Source organism: Pan troglodytes, chromosome 6, assembly GCF_028858775.2.
Source record: "Pan troglodytes isolate AG18354 chromosome 6, NHGRI_mPanTro3-v2.0_pri, whole genome shotgun sequence".
Taxonomy (NCBI): domain Eukaryota; kingdom Metazoa; phylum Chordata; class Mammalia; order Primates; family Hominidae; genus Pan; species Pan troglodytes.
This window is the reverse complement of record NC_072404.2, coordinates 126856531-126873590: the sequence shown is the minus strand read 5'-3', so window position 1 is coordinate 126873590 and position 17060 is coordinate 126856531. Positions and strand designations below refer to the sequence as shown.

Here is a 17060-nt window from a genome sequence, read left to right as displayed (position 1 = left end):
CATTATATGAAAAAGATGTGTACTTGCACGCACGTTTATAGCAGCACAATTTACAGTTGCAAAAATATGGAACCAGCCCAAATGCCCATCAATCGACGAGTGGATAAAGAAAATGTGGTGTGTATATATATTACTCAGCCATAAAAAGGAGCGAAATAATGTTATTCACAGCAATCTGAAAGGAATTGGAGACTATTAATCTAAGTGAAGTAAGTCATGAATGGAAAACCAGACATTGTATGTTTTCACTGATACGTGGGAGCTAAGCTATGAGGGCACAAAGGCATAAGAATGACACATTGGACTTTGGGGACTTGGGGGAAAATGTGGGTGGTGGTGAGGGATAAAAGTCTACACACTGGGTACAGTGTACGCTGCTCGGGTGATGGGTGCACCAGAATCTCAGAAATCACTGCTGAAGAACTTAACTCATGTAACTGAACACTGCCTTTTCTTACAAAACCTATTGAAATAAAAAATGAAAAAAAAATTAAAAAACAGTGAAAAGGCTATCTTAGCTTTTCTAATTATTTTGTCCCCCTGTTCTTGCCTCAAGCTTGTTATTCATTGGCTTTGTCTGTACCCCTGTCCAAATGACAGGTATGCTGGTTTCATAGTTCCCCAGTCAAATTTTTGTGCCTGTATGGTTCCTGACCTTTAGAAAAATTCTTACACAAAATGTTTCTCAGTTCTTGATCCATTAACCCTCAGGCACAGTTAGACTTCTCTGAATCCTAGGATGAAAGCCCCTTATTAGGCTCAAACTGGGACCAGGACCCTTAGGACATGTGCTCTTTTGAGAAAAGAGAGGTCAAAGTGGGAAATCCATACATTTTATAATGATAATCCTATCACATCTTTCTTTTGCCCCCTTCAGTTTTTCATATGACTGTGAAGATTTGTGGACATGACTGTGATTTGGGATTATTTCTTTTCCCCAGATGGAACAATGATGTGTACTACTGTGGAATTAGATCCTATCTGGATATTTTGTTAGGAGGTTTGACTCACTTCTTCCTCATGTTTTTATATTATTCTTAAGGCTTTTCATACCTCTTTATTGGAGTTTACTAAAGATTTTAATGTCTAGCACACGTTCCTTTCAAATAAGCATTGGTAATTTATTTTTTTCTGGTTCATCTGTGAAGAATCCCAGTGAGCCTTTTTGAAAACTCATCATTTGCAGTTCCTTTAGAACAGCAATTTATAGAAAGGTACTGTATTAGAAATGTTTTATTTCAGTCCACTCGAGCTGTGAAGTGCAAGAACCATGAAGATTGAAAAATACAAATGATAGAAGTGTCTCTTTCTCCTTATTTTCTAGCCTTCTTTGAATCCTGGGGGGAGCCAGTCATCTGATGTGGTGCTTTTGAACCACTGGAAAGTGAGGAATTTTGAAGTACACCGTGGTGACATTGTATCATTGGTGTAAGTAACTCAGAAGCATACTATATTTGTATATAAAATTATTTATACTTACGCTGATTTAACTGGTAATCCACTGTTAATATCATATTGCCAATTATTAAATTGAATACATGTTAAATACAATGCATTTAAAAAAAATCAATTTTGCAGTGTAACAATGCTATAAAAAGAATTTTTTGCATTTAAAATATGTTAGTTGACTAACATATTTGGATTTGGTGAAATGTATTTAATGAAATGTTGATTAGAAATTATTAAAAATACATGCATTTGGTACTACTTTGGAATATTTTGAAATTTTGCATCTTGGTAAGCAACTTTTTTGTTACCCCAATGTTTTCTTGGTTTGTATAGATTAAAAAGTATTCCTAGAAGGTGATAATTATGACATGAAAATCATTGACATTTATGTACATCAGGAGTTTAACTGAAAAAGGAAGTTTGAAAGACTAGTACTGGGTGCTTCTGTTTGGGGCCAAAAGGTGGCACTGTTTCACTGTTATAATATGATGACTGGTCAGGATCAAAAATTTCATTCCAGTCTTAATGTAGAAAAGGAATGTCAAAGTGTGCATAACTGACACAATGATATAATACATAGTCCTAGGACAGGCCTAAATGGTTTGGAGATTTTTGTTTGTTTGCTTTAAAAGTAAATTTACACTAGGAAGACTGTAGCCAAACTCGTCTAATTTCTTCTGGTTTCAAATACTTATAAAAACGTTGTAGTATGATTCCCTGTTATGCCAGTTAGGGGTAGCAATTAAGGTAGCAGTGTTACTGTCATTTGATTTGGAGACAGTAAAAACCTGCTACTGGGTAAATACTTTTCCCATTTATATTTCTGATTCTTGAATTGGAAGGATTTTTTTCTTGTTGGATGGTAATTTATAATTGGTAAAAGCAAGACATCATCTGCTTATTTGTACTTACCTTTGGCTAGTGCTTTGTGGAAATAGATATTCTATAAATGTGTTTCTTTCAGACTATTCTACCAGTATTCATTTGAAAACATATTAACCAAATCTGGTTAGTGACTAATGAAATAAATTCAAGTGGAGTTTTGTATGGCAGACATCCAAGGAGGGGGATTAAATGCTTCTCAGGTTTTGAGTGCTTTTAAAAATATTAACCTGCTCTTTGAAGTGTACTTTTATTTTGTCATTCAGAGTACTATTTTTGCAACCTCCTAAACAACCTTTTCCATGCTGGGTTAGCCTGTTATATGCTTATTATTCTTTTGCCTTTGGTTTGACAAGGTTATATCCTCACTTAGTTGGTGATGGAAAGGATACCCACCCAAGTGAAAGAGGTCACACTATACACAGACAATTGTGCAGTATTTTTTTTTTCCCGTGAGAAACATGCTGACTATCTCTAACCAGGTGGACTTAAATAGATAATTGAAAAATAAAACAGGGCTGCTTGATATTCAGGGTTGCATGGGTCCATAAAAGTATCCTACCATATCATGGAGTATATTAAAAAGAGCACGCTACTGTTTTATATAAACATTCATAGTGATTGATATTTATTATATACATTAACTTCAAAAATATTCTATTCAAATTGGGATTGATATATAAATTATAGCTATTCCAGTTGAACTGTGTTTTTTTTTTTTTTTTTTTTGAGACAGAGTCTCGCTCTGTTGCCCAGGCTGGAGTGCAGTGGCGGGATCTCGGCTCACTGCAAGCCCCACCTCCTGGGTTCAGGCCATTCTCCTACCTCAGCCTCCTGAGTAGTTGGGACTACAGGGGCCCGCCACCACGCCCAGCTAATTTTTTGTATTTTTAGTAGAGACGGGTTTCACCGTGTTAGCCATGATGGTCTTGATCTCCTGACCTCATAATCTATCCACCTCGGCCTCCCAAAGTGCTGGGATTACAGGCGTGAGCCACTGCGCCCGGCCTGAACTGTGTTTTTAATGACTCAGTTATGTGCTATATCTTTGTCATGTACAAATAACACAAACTTTCATGTGCTTGTTCTTAGGAGGAGCCATTTACATAAAATAGTGCTTAGTTACTAGTATTATATATTTAACAACAGATGATCGTGAAGCAATATTGTTGCTTTGAGAAAGAAACAAAAAATCTGATGCTAAATTCTTCTTTAGCATTATTTAAAGTATTTTTTTAGGTCAGGGCCAGGTGGCTCAGGCCTGTAATCCTGGCACTTTGGGAGGGCAAGGTGTGTGGATCCGTTAAGCCCAGGAGTTTGAGACCAGCCTGGGCAACACGGTGAAACCCTGTCTCTACAAAAAATACAAAAATTAGCCGGGTTTGGTGATGCGTGCCTGTAGTTCTTAGCTACCTGGGAGGCTGAGGTAGGAAGATCGATTGAGCCTGGGAGGTCGAGGCTGCAGTAATCTGTGATTGTGCCACTGCACTCCAGCCTGGGTGACAGTGAGACCCTGCCTAATAAAAAGTATCTTTTTAGTCTTATGATGAAACATGCTTTCTAGACCATATCCATGTATTTTCATACAATTTAGAAACTGCTTCATTTTAGAAGATTGATGTTGGTTTGATTGCAGTTCATAATATACATTTAATTTATATCAAATATTGAATATTTGCTTTTCTTACACAATGCATCAGTTTGTTTTTAACATAGATGATAATTTTTGTTACTACATTGGAACATCCTATTTATTTAAGAAATGTGTGACACATACAGAAGTGTATATTAAAATGTTCGATTTAAAGCTGATGATAAAATACACTTCGTAATTTTGTTTAGAAATTGATATTAACAGTATACTTCATTGATAAATAAGTAATCTTTGAAAACAAACCAGTATAACCTTTTTATATTAAAAAAATCTTGAGACAATGTATTCAGAATGTGTGGTAATACACCATTTCTACTATAATATTATGTGTGCTTTTCTGGAAAATTTGCAGTTTCCAAATTCTTACTTAAATCAGTAGGGCTTATTCAACTTTATAACCAGAGCACTGATGAAAACAATAACAATGTCAATAAAAATACTAACACAGTTTAAAAGACATGAAGTTTCTAATAATTAAACTGCAGTAAAAGTAGTGTTTTACTTAAAACATAAAAGGTGAAGATAGCTTGGTGGTAGGTGGTATAAGGAAGGGTTGAGGCTGTCTGTGGATGCAAGGGCAGAAAGACATTATCATTACAAGTCATAAATAGAGAAAAGCTTGTAAGCTTTGTACAAAATGTACTGATACCAGAGTTGTATGCTCTCCTCATTGTTTTGTGTTACTTTGTTTTATTTATTTAGTTATTTATAAACAAAGATCAGGGTTAACTTTGCAGTAGCACTTCTCAGAGAAAGGCTGAATGTATAATACTGATTCCTTCCTGGTTTGCTGCCATTAGTATACGTAGCCTTCAGTTGCCTGTACTAATAAGGCAAAACATTAATCATCTGGGAAAAAAATTACATAGGAACCAATGTAACTTCTGCATTACACTGAAATCTTTTCTCCACTTACCAATTGTCTATGTTAATTCATGTTACAGAAACACATATATAGCAAAGCAGACTGTCCTTTCTATTGCAAGGGGTTTTGTTCAGAGTTGGTTGACCAGTGTTGTTTCCTAAAGCATGGGAGATCTGGCAGAGGGAGGTGGGTGCATATTATTTTTTTGCATATCTTTCTTATTTTTCACTGTCTCTTTCTTTCTGTAAAAAGTTGGTCACAGTGGAGTTATTGTTTAAGTATGTTATTCAGTAGCTACATTTATTTAATAACATTATTGGTTGCACAAAATATGATTTGCTGTCATCAAGTCCTTACTATAGTATATGTAGGTGGCATCATACTCTCTTAGTGATTTACAAACTCATAGTGGTGAGTAAGGTGAATTTTCTATACCTTGGAATTGACTTTTCGTTAACCTGTGCGATGGCCTTCCTGGCTTAACATAAGTTGCACTATTTCACAATAATATATCACTTAACAAGTCCATCGGGACAGAGGTTCTTTCATAATAAAGTCCTAAATAATCACATTTAAAAGTGTTTTAACTTAATTTTACTTTTATTTGTTTTGAAGAAAAGTTGCAAAAATAGTATAGAGAGTTCCCACAAATCCCCTAATATTAACATTATATAGAACCATAGTTCAAGTATTGAAACCAGGAAATTGACATCAGTAGAATATTATTAGATCTAATCTTATTAGACGAATAGGTCTAGACCTTATTCAAATTTCACCTGTTTTCCCACTAATGTCCTTTTTTTGGGCCAAGATCCTACTCAAGATCCCATATTTTCATTTTTTATGTCTCTTTAGTCACCTTCAGTATATGCCAGTTCCTTGATCTTTGTCTTTTATGCCATTGACACTTTTGAAGGGTACTGTCCAGTTATTTTGCAGAATGCTGCTCAGCCTCTTTAATGTTTGATGCCAGACTCTCTTTCAATAGAGAAGCACTAATGTTAATGGCAGTTGCTGAGGCTGAGGAAGCTGCAGCAGTGAGAACCCCTGAATAAAGGAGAAACTCTGTCTGACTAGGCAGTAGGGCCAGCTGGGGAGGTGGATACCACAGGGGCAGAGAAGAAAGAGATGGTAGGATTTCTCTTTCAGGCATGGGTTTTTTTTTTAGTTTCTTGGGACCACATACTTGGGTCATGACTACAAGGGTTCAGGGATTCTAGAAATAAGTCTACCGAGTCAAATTTATAGCTGCTAGGAAGCAAAGAAGGAGAGCTGTGTGAGTGGGAGAAATGGCCACAGTTTATAGACAGCTAGAAAGGAAGGACGATGGGGGGCTTCCTTTCTCTTCCTTTCCTCTTAATCTGGATCACAGATTTCACTGTATTGAGCCAGTGTTCAGTTCTGTAGTAGAAGGTTGGTGTGAGGGAATTCTCATTGAATGAGCATGCCTGTAAGTAAGCATTGTGCTAAGTGCTTTGAGTATGCTGTTTTTATTTAATTCTCACAATATCTGGAGATAGTAATTTTTAACATAATGAAACAGATTTACAGCAAGTGCATGGCAAGTAAAAAGCAAGGCCAGAATTTGAATCCACATTCATTTGACTCTAAGCCTGTACTGTCTAATATAGCAAGCACCTATAGTTACTGAACACTTGAAATGTGGTGATTGCTGCTTGTTAAAATCATAATAATTTGGATATATTCATGCAAATAAATATATTACTAAAATGCTACCTGTTTCTTTTTCCTCTTTTTCTTCTAGTTTTAGTTTATGAGATTGGGTCTTGCTATGCTGCCCATGCTGGGCATGAACTCCTGGGCCTAAGTGATCCTCCTGCCTCAGCCTCCTGAGTGGCTGGGACTACAGGCATAAGCAGTGCATCTGGCTGATTCTTCCTTTTTAAATATGCCTAGTAGAAAATGTAAAATTACACATGTGACATACATTTTATTTCTATTTGATAACACTACGTCTAAATCTTTTCCCATTGTACACTGCTGTATCCCTGGAGTATGTCTGAAGTGAACTAAGATAAAATCCCAAAGTCTGAGATGGAAAACACTAAGGTAGTTCCTATGAAGCAAAGGTAGACTTCTAAAGATAGGTAAACACCTGGTGTTGGTGAGAGTGTTGGAGTGATCAGGTCCAAAGGCAGAGAGAAAAAGACACATAATCTATGGAGAGAAAAAAAGAAACATAATATTTTTAAAGCGTTTATTGACTGCTTATTTTTTTGTTAGCCACTGGGTTAGGAGTTCTAACTTCACTTTTATTTGATTCTTATTAAGAAAAACCAGTAAAGTAGGTATTGTTATCCCCGGTTTTATAGATGAGAACACTAAAGCATAGAGAGGCTAAATAACCTGCTTAAGGACATAGTAAATATTAATAAGTGGCAGAGCAAAGGCTTGAAGTGCCTCACATCAAAGCTGTGTCTTAACCATCATCCTATAATGTCTCCATATAATGTGGTACGATGCTATGGTTGAATAACATTGATTCTCACCAAAGAAGTCATTCTGGCCCTGGTATGTCTACATCTCTTATTTTACTCCCATTTCTGTAGTCGAATTTCTGATACAGTGGTTCCTGAAATACATAGCAGTCTCTTCATTAATAGCAATATTACTGTATTATGAACATACAGTGTGCATACAGTTTCAACAGCTGGTTTTTGTCATGCTAAACTCATTGCCACTTTCTGATAGATGGCCAGTGTGGTGGCTGCTTCTCTATCGATAAGTATGAACAAAGAGTCATAAAGATTTGAGCAAGGGAAATAGATGAAATAGAATAGAGCACTTGAAAAAAGAAAAACGAAAGGTGCTTTGTGTCTTGAGTGCTTGTAAATCTTGAAAGGTTCCTTGATCAACCAAGGAAATTAATTGGAACCTGCTAAAAATGGAATTTCATGTTTTGGCCACAGTAATAATAATACTGAATAATGACCCATAATTGTATTAAAAGCCAGTTATCAATTGAGCTGGGAAAATATAATTGTGTATACTTATCTGTTCTATCTGTACTCATTCCCAATTTTTAAAATCTATGGCCAAACATTTTTCTGAGTTTGTAGTTAATGTAGTACATTTAGGAACCAAATGTAGAAAGACCATGACTTTTATGAAAGATTCTTTAGGGAGGATGAAGTACCTAGGTTTCCAGTGTTTTTTTTTTTTTTTTTTTTTTTGACAGTAAAATGCTGGGGAGGGAAATCCTGTGTTGCAGTTTATTTTTGGTACTTTCAATTATCCATAGTAATTTGCAGTCATTACTAAGTATATGTACAAGTGACATTTTTAAAATAAATAAAATGAGATAGTATAGGTATTATTATTCTTATTATTTGATATAGATTAAACTGATTTTTAAATGCTGTTCATAGCCATACAAAAAGTTGATATCCTTGGCCGGGAACAGTGGCTCATGCCTGTAATCTCAGCACTTTGGGAGGCTGAGGCGGGTGGATCACGAGGTCAGGAGATGGAGACCATCCTGGCTACGGTGAAACCCCATCTCTACTAAAAATACAAAAAATTAGCCAGGCGTGGTGGCGGGCGCCTGTAGTCCCAGCTACTCGGGAGGCTGAGGCAGGAGAATGGCGTGAACCTGGGAGGCGGAGCTTGCAGTGAGCCGAGATTGCGCCACTGCACTCCAGCCTGGGCAACAAAGTGAGACTCCATCTCAAAAAAAAAAAAAAAAGTTGGTATCCTTAAGACAGTCCTTAACAGCAATTTATTTTTTAAAGTAGGATAAACTGCCTTCACAATGCTTATACACTTAATTATGTAATAAGACATTTTCTTAGTTCAGAGACAAATTACATCTTAGAAATGTTTAATAAATTTCAATTTTGAATTACCGAGATTTTGTGTTAATGTAACCATAGGAGTTATACATAGCTTCTGCTCATCCTGTTTTATAAATTTTATATCCTTTGAGAGGTAACTATAAGTTTTCAAAGAACAAAATTATACAGGCAACATTCTATTAAATACTAGTGCTTATGTTTATAAATGTTTTCATTTTTACTCTGAAATAATCTAGTCTCCGAGAATGCTGTTTCTTATATTTAAAAAAATGAGTAAGTACAAGACGGCATTTGCAAAGGACCTCCCAAATACACGTTAAATATTATATGTAAGGAGTCAGATTCAGCTATCGAGGAGAAGCATTTTGAATGTAAGTTTACATAATAATTACAACAAAATTAATTAGGATATTAGAGTAATGAACAGTTTAGGTTTCAGGCAGGAAATAGAACACAAGGCAAATCAACCGTCATATAAGTGTGTCAACTTACCTTAAATACTTTTGGAATTAATAAGATATAGAGACATACATAAAGATAGGCCACAGATCAGTCAGTGGCTGATTTCTATTTCTGGCTGTAAATGGACTAGTTTATTTCAAACTAAGGCCTACACTGTGAATAATGAAAAAACTGGATTAGAAAAATATATATATCTAAAGGCATTGGAGCACTACCAAGAGCTAAAGATCTAAGAATGAAAGGAAACACACTGAAGTGAGCCCTGTATTTGGTGTCATTTTTCACCTTGGGTTCTGTCAATTTGCAAGCAACACAGGCCAAGCTGAGAAACCAAGCAGCAATAGCTAAGATGGTGACAGGATGAGCAGAACTTTTGGCAGTTTCACAGTGCCTGCAAGCTAAAATTCAGGAAGGAGGAAGAAGGACCCTGGTAAAACACTCTAAGCTTTTCATTGGGATTCTTGTGGGGCTATATCCTAGGAGTTAGGAAGAACTATAAATAGGCCACTACTTACAAAAATCAAAATGTATTCTTTGATAAACCCAATCTTTGTTTTAAGGTGGTCTGCCTTTACTTCAACTGTCTGTCATTGCCGGAAGCAAGAGACATCATGCAGAGTTTCTATAATTTTTTTATACACGACACTTGGCATTTAATAAAAAATTACACCATGCATATTAGAAGCCAGGACCAAGAAAAACAATATAAAACAAGAAAGGACAGAAACAGTCTCACAGTAATCTAGATATTGGAATGATTAGACATGGACTATTAAATAACTGTAATTGGCCAGGTGTGGTGACTCATGTCTGTAATCCTAGCACTTTGGGAGGCCGAGGTGGGAGGATCACTTGAGCTCAGGAGTTTGAGACCAGCCTGGGTGACATAGCAAGACTTCCCTGGTCTCTACTTAACCAAAAACAAACAAACAAACAAACAAACAAACAAAAGCTGGGCATGGTGTTGCATGCCTGTAGTCTAGCTACTACAGAGGCTGAGATGGGAGGAAGGATAATGTGAGCCTGGGAGATCATGGCTGCAGTGAGCTATGGTCTAACCACTGCATTCCAGCCTGGGTGACAGAGTAAGACCCTCTCTCCAAAAACAGAAAAAAATTATGATCAATATTTTTTTAAAGTGATGAAAAGGTGGATAATTTCAGCACAGAATGAGAATCCATAAAAATAAAGAAATTCTAGAAATAAAAACTGTTACTGAAATGAAGAACTCAATAGATTAGTTTATTAGAAAATTAGACAGCTGAGGAAAGAATTAGCGAACTGGATGATGGGTCAATTAGAAAATATATAGAATAGTGCATGGGGGGAATAAAAGAATGGAACACACAATCAATAGTGTAAATAGTATAATAGTGAAAAAGGCTGACTACCATCTAATTGGAGTCCCAGGAGAATAGGAGAGTAGGAATTGAGGAAGAAGCATTATCTTAATAGATTCAGGCCAAGAGTTTTCTAAAATCAATGAAAGACATCAATCCACAGAATGAAAAAGCACTATTGGAATAAATACAATGAAAGCACATTTAGGGCACATGGCAGTCAAACCACTGAAAACCAAAGAAGATAAAAGTCTATTTTTTTTTTGAGGCAGAAATTCACTCTTGTTGCCCAGGCTGGAGTGCAACAGCATGATCTTGGCTCACCACAACCTCCACTTCCAGCGTTCAAGTGATTCTCCTGCCTCAGCCTCCCGAGTAGCTGGGATTATAGGCTTGCACCACCATACTTGGTTAATTTTTTATTTTTAGTAGAGATGGGGTTTCTCTATGTTGGTCAGGCTGGTCTTGAACTCCTGACCTCAGGTGATCTGCCTGCCTCAGCCTCCCATAGTGCTGAGATTACAGGCATGAGCCACTGTGTCCGGCCGATAAAAGTCTTAAAAGGAAAAAAGACATTTCCTTCAAAGAAGCAAAAATATAGCCTACTTTTCAACTGATGGAAGACAGGAGATAACTGAATGACATCTCTATAAAGTGGTAAAAGGAAAAAAAATGTCAATCTAGAATGTTGTACCTGTTGGAAATATTCTTAAAAAATGAAAGAGAAATGCATTCTTTTTCAGACAAACAAGCCCCTGGCACATGCTCAATTGTTCTATTGGACTTCATGTACAAAACAAATTCAAAGGGTTAAGAATTTCAAGTTGGTAGCTTCAGAGCATTAAGCCCCAAATGTGGGGTCCCTTCTGAGTCCAGGATTATGTGTGACTGCACTGGTCACATTGCCATGAAGCCAGCCCTGGTGGTTGGTAGAGGGGTGGACACTGGACCTAAGCAGGGCCAATCAGAGCCATTCCTGGAAATGGATATATAAATATTAGGAATGCAAAGTTATTTATTTTGTTAGAGTTTGAACAACATGATCTGTAGAAAACCAGTCACATTTCCTTAAGGATGCATCAGTAAATATGAGCTAAATGTAATAATTAGAACTTTGGTTTCCAAGCAGATTCCATGCTCTAATTCCCTGGATAGTGAATATAATAAGATGATATATCCATGAATAAGTTACTTTACATTGCCAAAGGGACAGATGTAAATAAGGCTACTAATCAGTTGACCTTAAAATAAAGGTTATCCTGGATTATCCATGTAGGTCCAGTGTAATCACATGAGCCCTTAGAAACAGAGGCAGAAGTAGTAGTTAGGGAAGTGCAGCATATGAAGTGAGAGATCCAAAGGACAAGAAGGATGCAACACATTGTTACAGCCTTTGAAGATTCAGGGGCCATGGGCAGAGGAAAGCAGGCTGCCTCTAGAAGGTAAGAATAACCTTCAATCAAAGATCAGCAAGGAAACAAGTACCTCGGTCTTACAACTACACAGAATTTTGCCAACAACTTAATGAGCCTGGAAATAGATTATCCTGGGATTTCTATAGAAGGACCTAGTCCCACTGACACCTTGATTTTGGCCTTGAGAGATCTTAAGAAGAGGATCTAGCCAAACCTACTAGGCTTCTGTCTTTGAGAGCAGTTAGATAATAAACAAATGTTATTTTAAACCGCCAAATTTGCTGTAATTTGTTACAGTGCCAATAGAAAATCATCTTAAGCAATAAAAAATACAAACAGTTCTAAAACCACCTGTACTATGTACAAGGAAATGTACTTTTACAAAAGATTATTAAGTGTTTGAAAACACCGATTTTATTTACATAATTGACTAATTTAAAAAGTATTATTTTCTTTTCTGTGAAACAAATCTGAAAGCCTCTATTTGCCAGTTCTTCAGTGCAAGACTATGGGACTAGGCTTTGGGAGATCTTGTTTCTACTTTGAGTTGCATCATTTTTAATTGGCTGAGTGACCCTGGACAGGTTACTTTAACTGTTCCTTGGATCAATTGCATCATCTGCAGAATAAGAGGTACAGACTAGTTGATCTTTAAGGTCTCTTTCATTTAAAAAATGCATGAAAGTAGCTTTAGGGATCAAAATGGAATTGTTAGGAAGTTCAACATAAGAATTAATCCCTCAGGATATCAGAAAACTATGTTGCATAGTTTTAAAGTTGGAGTCAAAACTGACTTGAAATTTTTTAAAGAAGAGCTATATTGGCACATGAAATAGAAATTCTGGAACAGATAGGAGACTTGGAACACCAGATCTTTATTGGTGAAAGACATCAAATGAATATATACTTATAAAGATTATGTCTGTAGTTGCAGTTATTGAAAATTGCAAACATAAATGTTGGCAGGTAGACGTTTTACAGAAGGATGAGATCAAAATCCTTTCCTATTTATTTAAAATTACTCAAAATAAGATAGTGGTAGAAATCTTTGTTTCTTTGTTCCTTGTAATTTATTCTGGGAGTAGAGTTTTTAATATTCTAATGGTTAATTTTGTTCTGGTTATCTCCATATCTCTTGTCAACTTAAGATGTGTTTCCCACTGGTAAACACAGTGTCCACTGGTTCTTGCTAAATAAAGATACCATAGTCTATATTCTGCTTCATATTTTAGGTCTTGGAAAAGTGGAAGAAATCTCTAAACTAAACTTAAACATAACCTTATTTGATCCAAGGTCAGTAGATACCTTTCATTTTTCTTTTCCTTTTAGAAAAAAAAAAGGCACTGTTTTGGTGAGTAGAGGTGGCAAGGCTGGGAAATGTGTCGGTAGCTGATAAGAAAGGGAAAGGCCTTAAAACGACACCCACCAAATTTTGTCAGTGCCTTGGAGCTCAGGAAAGTATTTCTTTCCAAGAAGAGAACAGGAATGCCTTTAAAAAAAATTGTTTATTTCCATTAAGGAGAAACCTCAAGGGCCCATGAAAGGTTATTCCTTTGCATAATCTAGTGACAGGTTTACTCATACTCAGAGGTTACATTAATATTTACTGATGGCACAAGTATAAGTTTCACTTTATTAAAAATTGTATGGATGTTGGAACTGCTGTTGAAGAAGCTGGCTTGGTTTGATTTAGCTATGGATATGATAATTATAATATGGCTTTCTGTACTTTTAGAAGTCATAAGTTATATTGCAAGGATTTGTGTATTTGGATTGCTAGAAAGTTACCGTATAGTATTATGACAGTACAGTAGGAAACATTTCAGTGTGAAGAATAGTATGTCTCACATAAATTTTACCATAGAATTAAGTAAGAATCATTAAAATATTCCGGGTTTATTAAAAATTCATTATTCTACTAGATGATCTTTAAAGAGCAATAAGAACTTGAAGAAATAATAGGAAAGCTTTGGTAACAATGACACTGTGTTAATTGAGTTGCAAGAAGGTAAAGAATGTATTAACAGAATGGATCCAAATTTGGCAAAAAAGATTTGTAATAAATCAAGGGGGGAAATCAGTTAATAAAGAAAGAGGCCAGTTATCAGTGAGGGGAGGGGAGTGTATTTAATGATTCTAAATGAAAGGTTAAACTGCTTGGGTGAATTTCAGTTTAACAAAAAGGAAGAAAAGCAATAGGGATAATTAGGCAGTAATAAGAGCATACTGAAAAAAAAAAAGCGGAAAACTGCCTTAGGTGCTAGGGGAATATTGGCTAATGAACTTAACCTCCTGCAGTTATCTTTGAATATTCACTTTTGCTTTATAAATGGGAGAAGTGATGTTTTTAGTTATTTTCAAGGAGGTATGATTCCTTAGCACACTTTATCATATTGTGGACTTTAAAAAAAGTAATTTCAACTTTTATTTTAGATTCTGGGGGCACATGTGCAGTTTGTTACTTGGGTATATTGTGTGATGCTGAGGTTTAGGGTATGATTGATCCCGTCATCCAGGTAGTGAGTATAATAGCCAATAGTTAGTTTATCAACCTTTCCCCCCCTTTTTCCCTCCCCACTCTAGTAGTCCCCAGTGTCTATTATTGCCATCTTTATGTTCATGAGTGACCAATGTTTAGCTCCCACTTTTAAGTGAGTACTTGCAATATTTGGTTCTCTGTTCCTGCATTAATTTATTCTTAGGATAATGGCCTCCATCTGCGTTCATGTTGTTGCAAAGGACATGGTTTCATCCTTTCTTATGGCTGTGTAGTACTACATGGTGCATTTGTACCACATTTTCTTTATTCAGTCCACTGTTGATGGGCACCTAGGTTGATTCCATGTCTTGGCCATTGTGCATAGTGCTGTGATGAACATATGAGTGTGTGCATCTTTTTGGTAGAATGATTTATTTTCCTTTTGATATATGCCCAATAATGGGTTTGGTGGGTCAAATGATAGTTCTGTTTTAAGTTCTTTAAGAAATCTCCAAACTTCTTTCCACAGTGGCTGAACAAATGCTATTAAATGCTGCTTATTGCAAATATTCTCTAGAATATTGATATTGAATCTACCACAGATGTTTATGCAATGTCATGACTATCAACTGTTAGTTATTCTTAACATGAAGTAGGTTGACATAAACACCAACAATGTCATTCAGTCTGCCAGTATTGAAGGAGCAGTGATTCTCTGTAGCTCCATGCTGGATTATGCCTTGCTAAGGACAGTCAACAGTGGGACACTTAGCATCTGCTATACAGTAAGCCGAAAAGGGACATATACAACCAAGGAAAACTTGAAAACTTTTAAGGATGTGGTAAAGCTCAGGTCTTAGTGACATCTGGCTCTGTACTTTTGTATTTTTTTGTATTTTGTATTTTGGGGCAGGCTGCCACATAGGAGTCCAGATGGAATAACTTTGGAATAGATGAATACACTAACTCCAGTTATGTGAAGAGGGGCCACAAACAGCCAGGCAAAGAAAAGAAGACATGCAGATCGCCATGGAAAGCTCCTCTTTGGAAGCGTAGTCACCCTGTGCATAGCTAACTCTATTAGCTAGATTTTCACCATCCTTTTATCTATGTGATAACATTGAAATAACAGCAAATATTCAAGAAGTGGAGCTGATATTCTTTATTTTTATTATTTTTAATAATGTCATTTTGGAATGACAATAATAGTTTTATTTGTTAAAATAAATATAGGGTATACGTACAAAATTAAGCATGTTGCTTAATCAAATAATCTTCATTCATTTTTATCAGCACTATTTTGCATTTTTTTTCTTTTTTCTTTCTTTTTTTTTTTTTTAGTAGAGACTTGGTTTCGCCATGTTGGCCAGGCTGGTCTCGAAATCCTGGCCTCAAGTGATCCACCCACCTCAGCCTCCCAAAGTGCTGGGATTACAGGCATGAGCCACTGCACTCAGCATAGCACTATTTTTGGAACAGTATTTCTACAAAGGAAATAACTACCATGACTACAACAGTTATTAGCTTATTAAGATGTCTCATAAAATTAAGTTTTAAAGTTTCAAGTGATGTTTACTTTTCAATTTCACATGGAAAGTTAGCATGAAAAGACTAATTTTTTAAATAATTGTGTCTTTTCTTAATGAAAAGCATAAATACATTTATAGTTGTTGGAGTATTGAAGAAATTAGAGCTAAATATTTTGGTTGGTTACAATTATTGGTGATTCTGGAACTGTGGTTTACCTACAACATAATGGTTGAGTGTCTTTGAAGATTTTACTGGGCAAAGCAGGATTTTAAATCTTGCCAGAATTTGAAATACAGTATATCATCATATACTATAGCTATATTTTGAATATAACTTTTAATTTTGTATGAATATTACATTAATGAGCAACATGATGCCTTAGTAAGTTACCACTATCAAATGGCAGATAATAATGGTTGAGAGTAATTTCTCTGAACTTTTCCAGATACGTTTTCTTAGAACTTTTTTTTAAAGAGATGCATACTTGAAAGGAGGATATTCTCTTTAAAATTCATGTGGAATTGGTTGAAATAAATTCAGAGTATGTATATACATGCCCAAAGTAAAACACAACAAAACTGAATCGTGAGTTGACATACCTTAACAATATTAGTTAAATTACAAGTTGACTGGTGAACAAAGGATACTCTTATGGAGATTATGATTTTAAGATTTTTTTACAAGTCATTTTATTGAATGTGGTATAGAATAAGATTGTATATAACAGTTAAATTTTCACTGACATTTCAAGAGGTGGAATAATAGAGGAAATACCCATGGACTAGGTTCTAGTCTGGGTTTTGTTTCCAGTAGCTAGGTGACCTGGGTAAGCCACTTAATTAGTTAGGACTTTATTTTCTTAAAGTCATGAAGTTGTCCTGGGTGTCCCCTTCATTAACTTTCACACTAATATGATATATATATAGGCTGGCTGTGATGGAACCTTTCTGAATCCTGTTCTTCCAGTTTAGTATTTATTCTAGAGGATAACATTTTGAATGTTCAGGGACGTTCAAAAGAAATATAATGTGAGCCATATATGTGATTTTAAATTGTCTACTAACACTTTGAAACAAGTGAAAAAAGAAACAAGTGTAATTTTAATTTTAATGTTTTCTAACCCAATAGATCTAAAATATTTCCACATGTAATTAATATTAAAATATTAA

General features: G+C 35.6%; 1 protein-coding gene across 10 annotated transcripts in view; it reads left to right on the top strand.

Annotated features, from left to right (window-relative positions):
• Positions 1–17060, top strand: part of IMMP2L (inner mitochondrial membrane peptidase subunit 2) — a 1183069-nt gene that overhangs the window by 73895 nt on the left and 1092114 nt on the right. For all 10 annotated transcript variants that reach the window (XR_008536521.2, XR_010158935.1, XR_002944724.3 and 7 more), the window contains one exon: positions 1325–1428. Coding sequence is in view for 7 of the 10 variants with exons in the window: in XM_001166817.7 (XP_001166817.3) it covers positions 1325–1428 (104 nt within the window). In the remaining 3 variants the exon portion in view is untranslated. The remainder of the gene's footprint in view (positions 1–1324; positions 1429–17060) is intronic.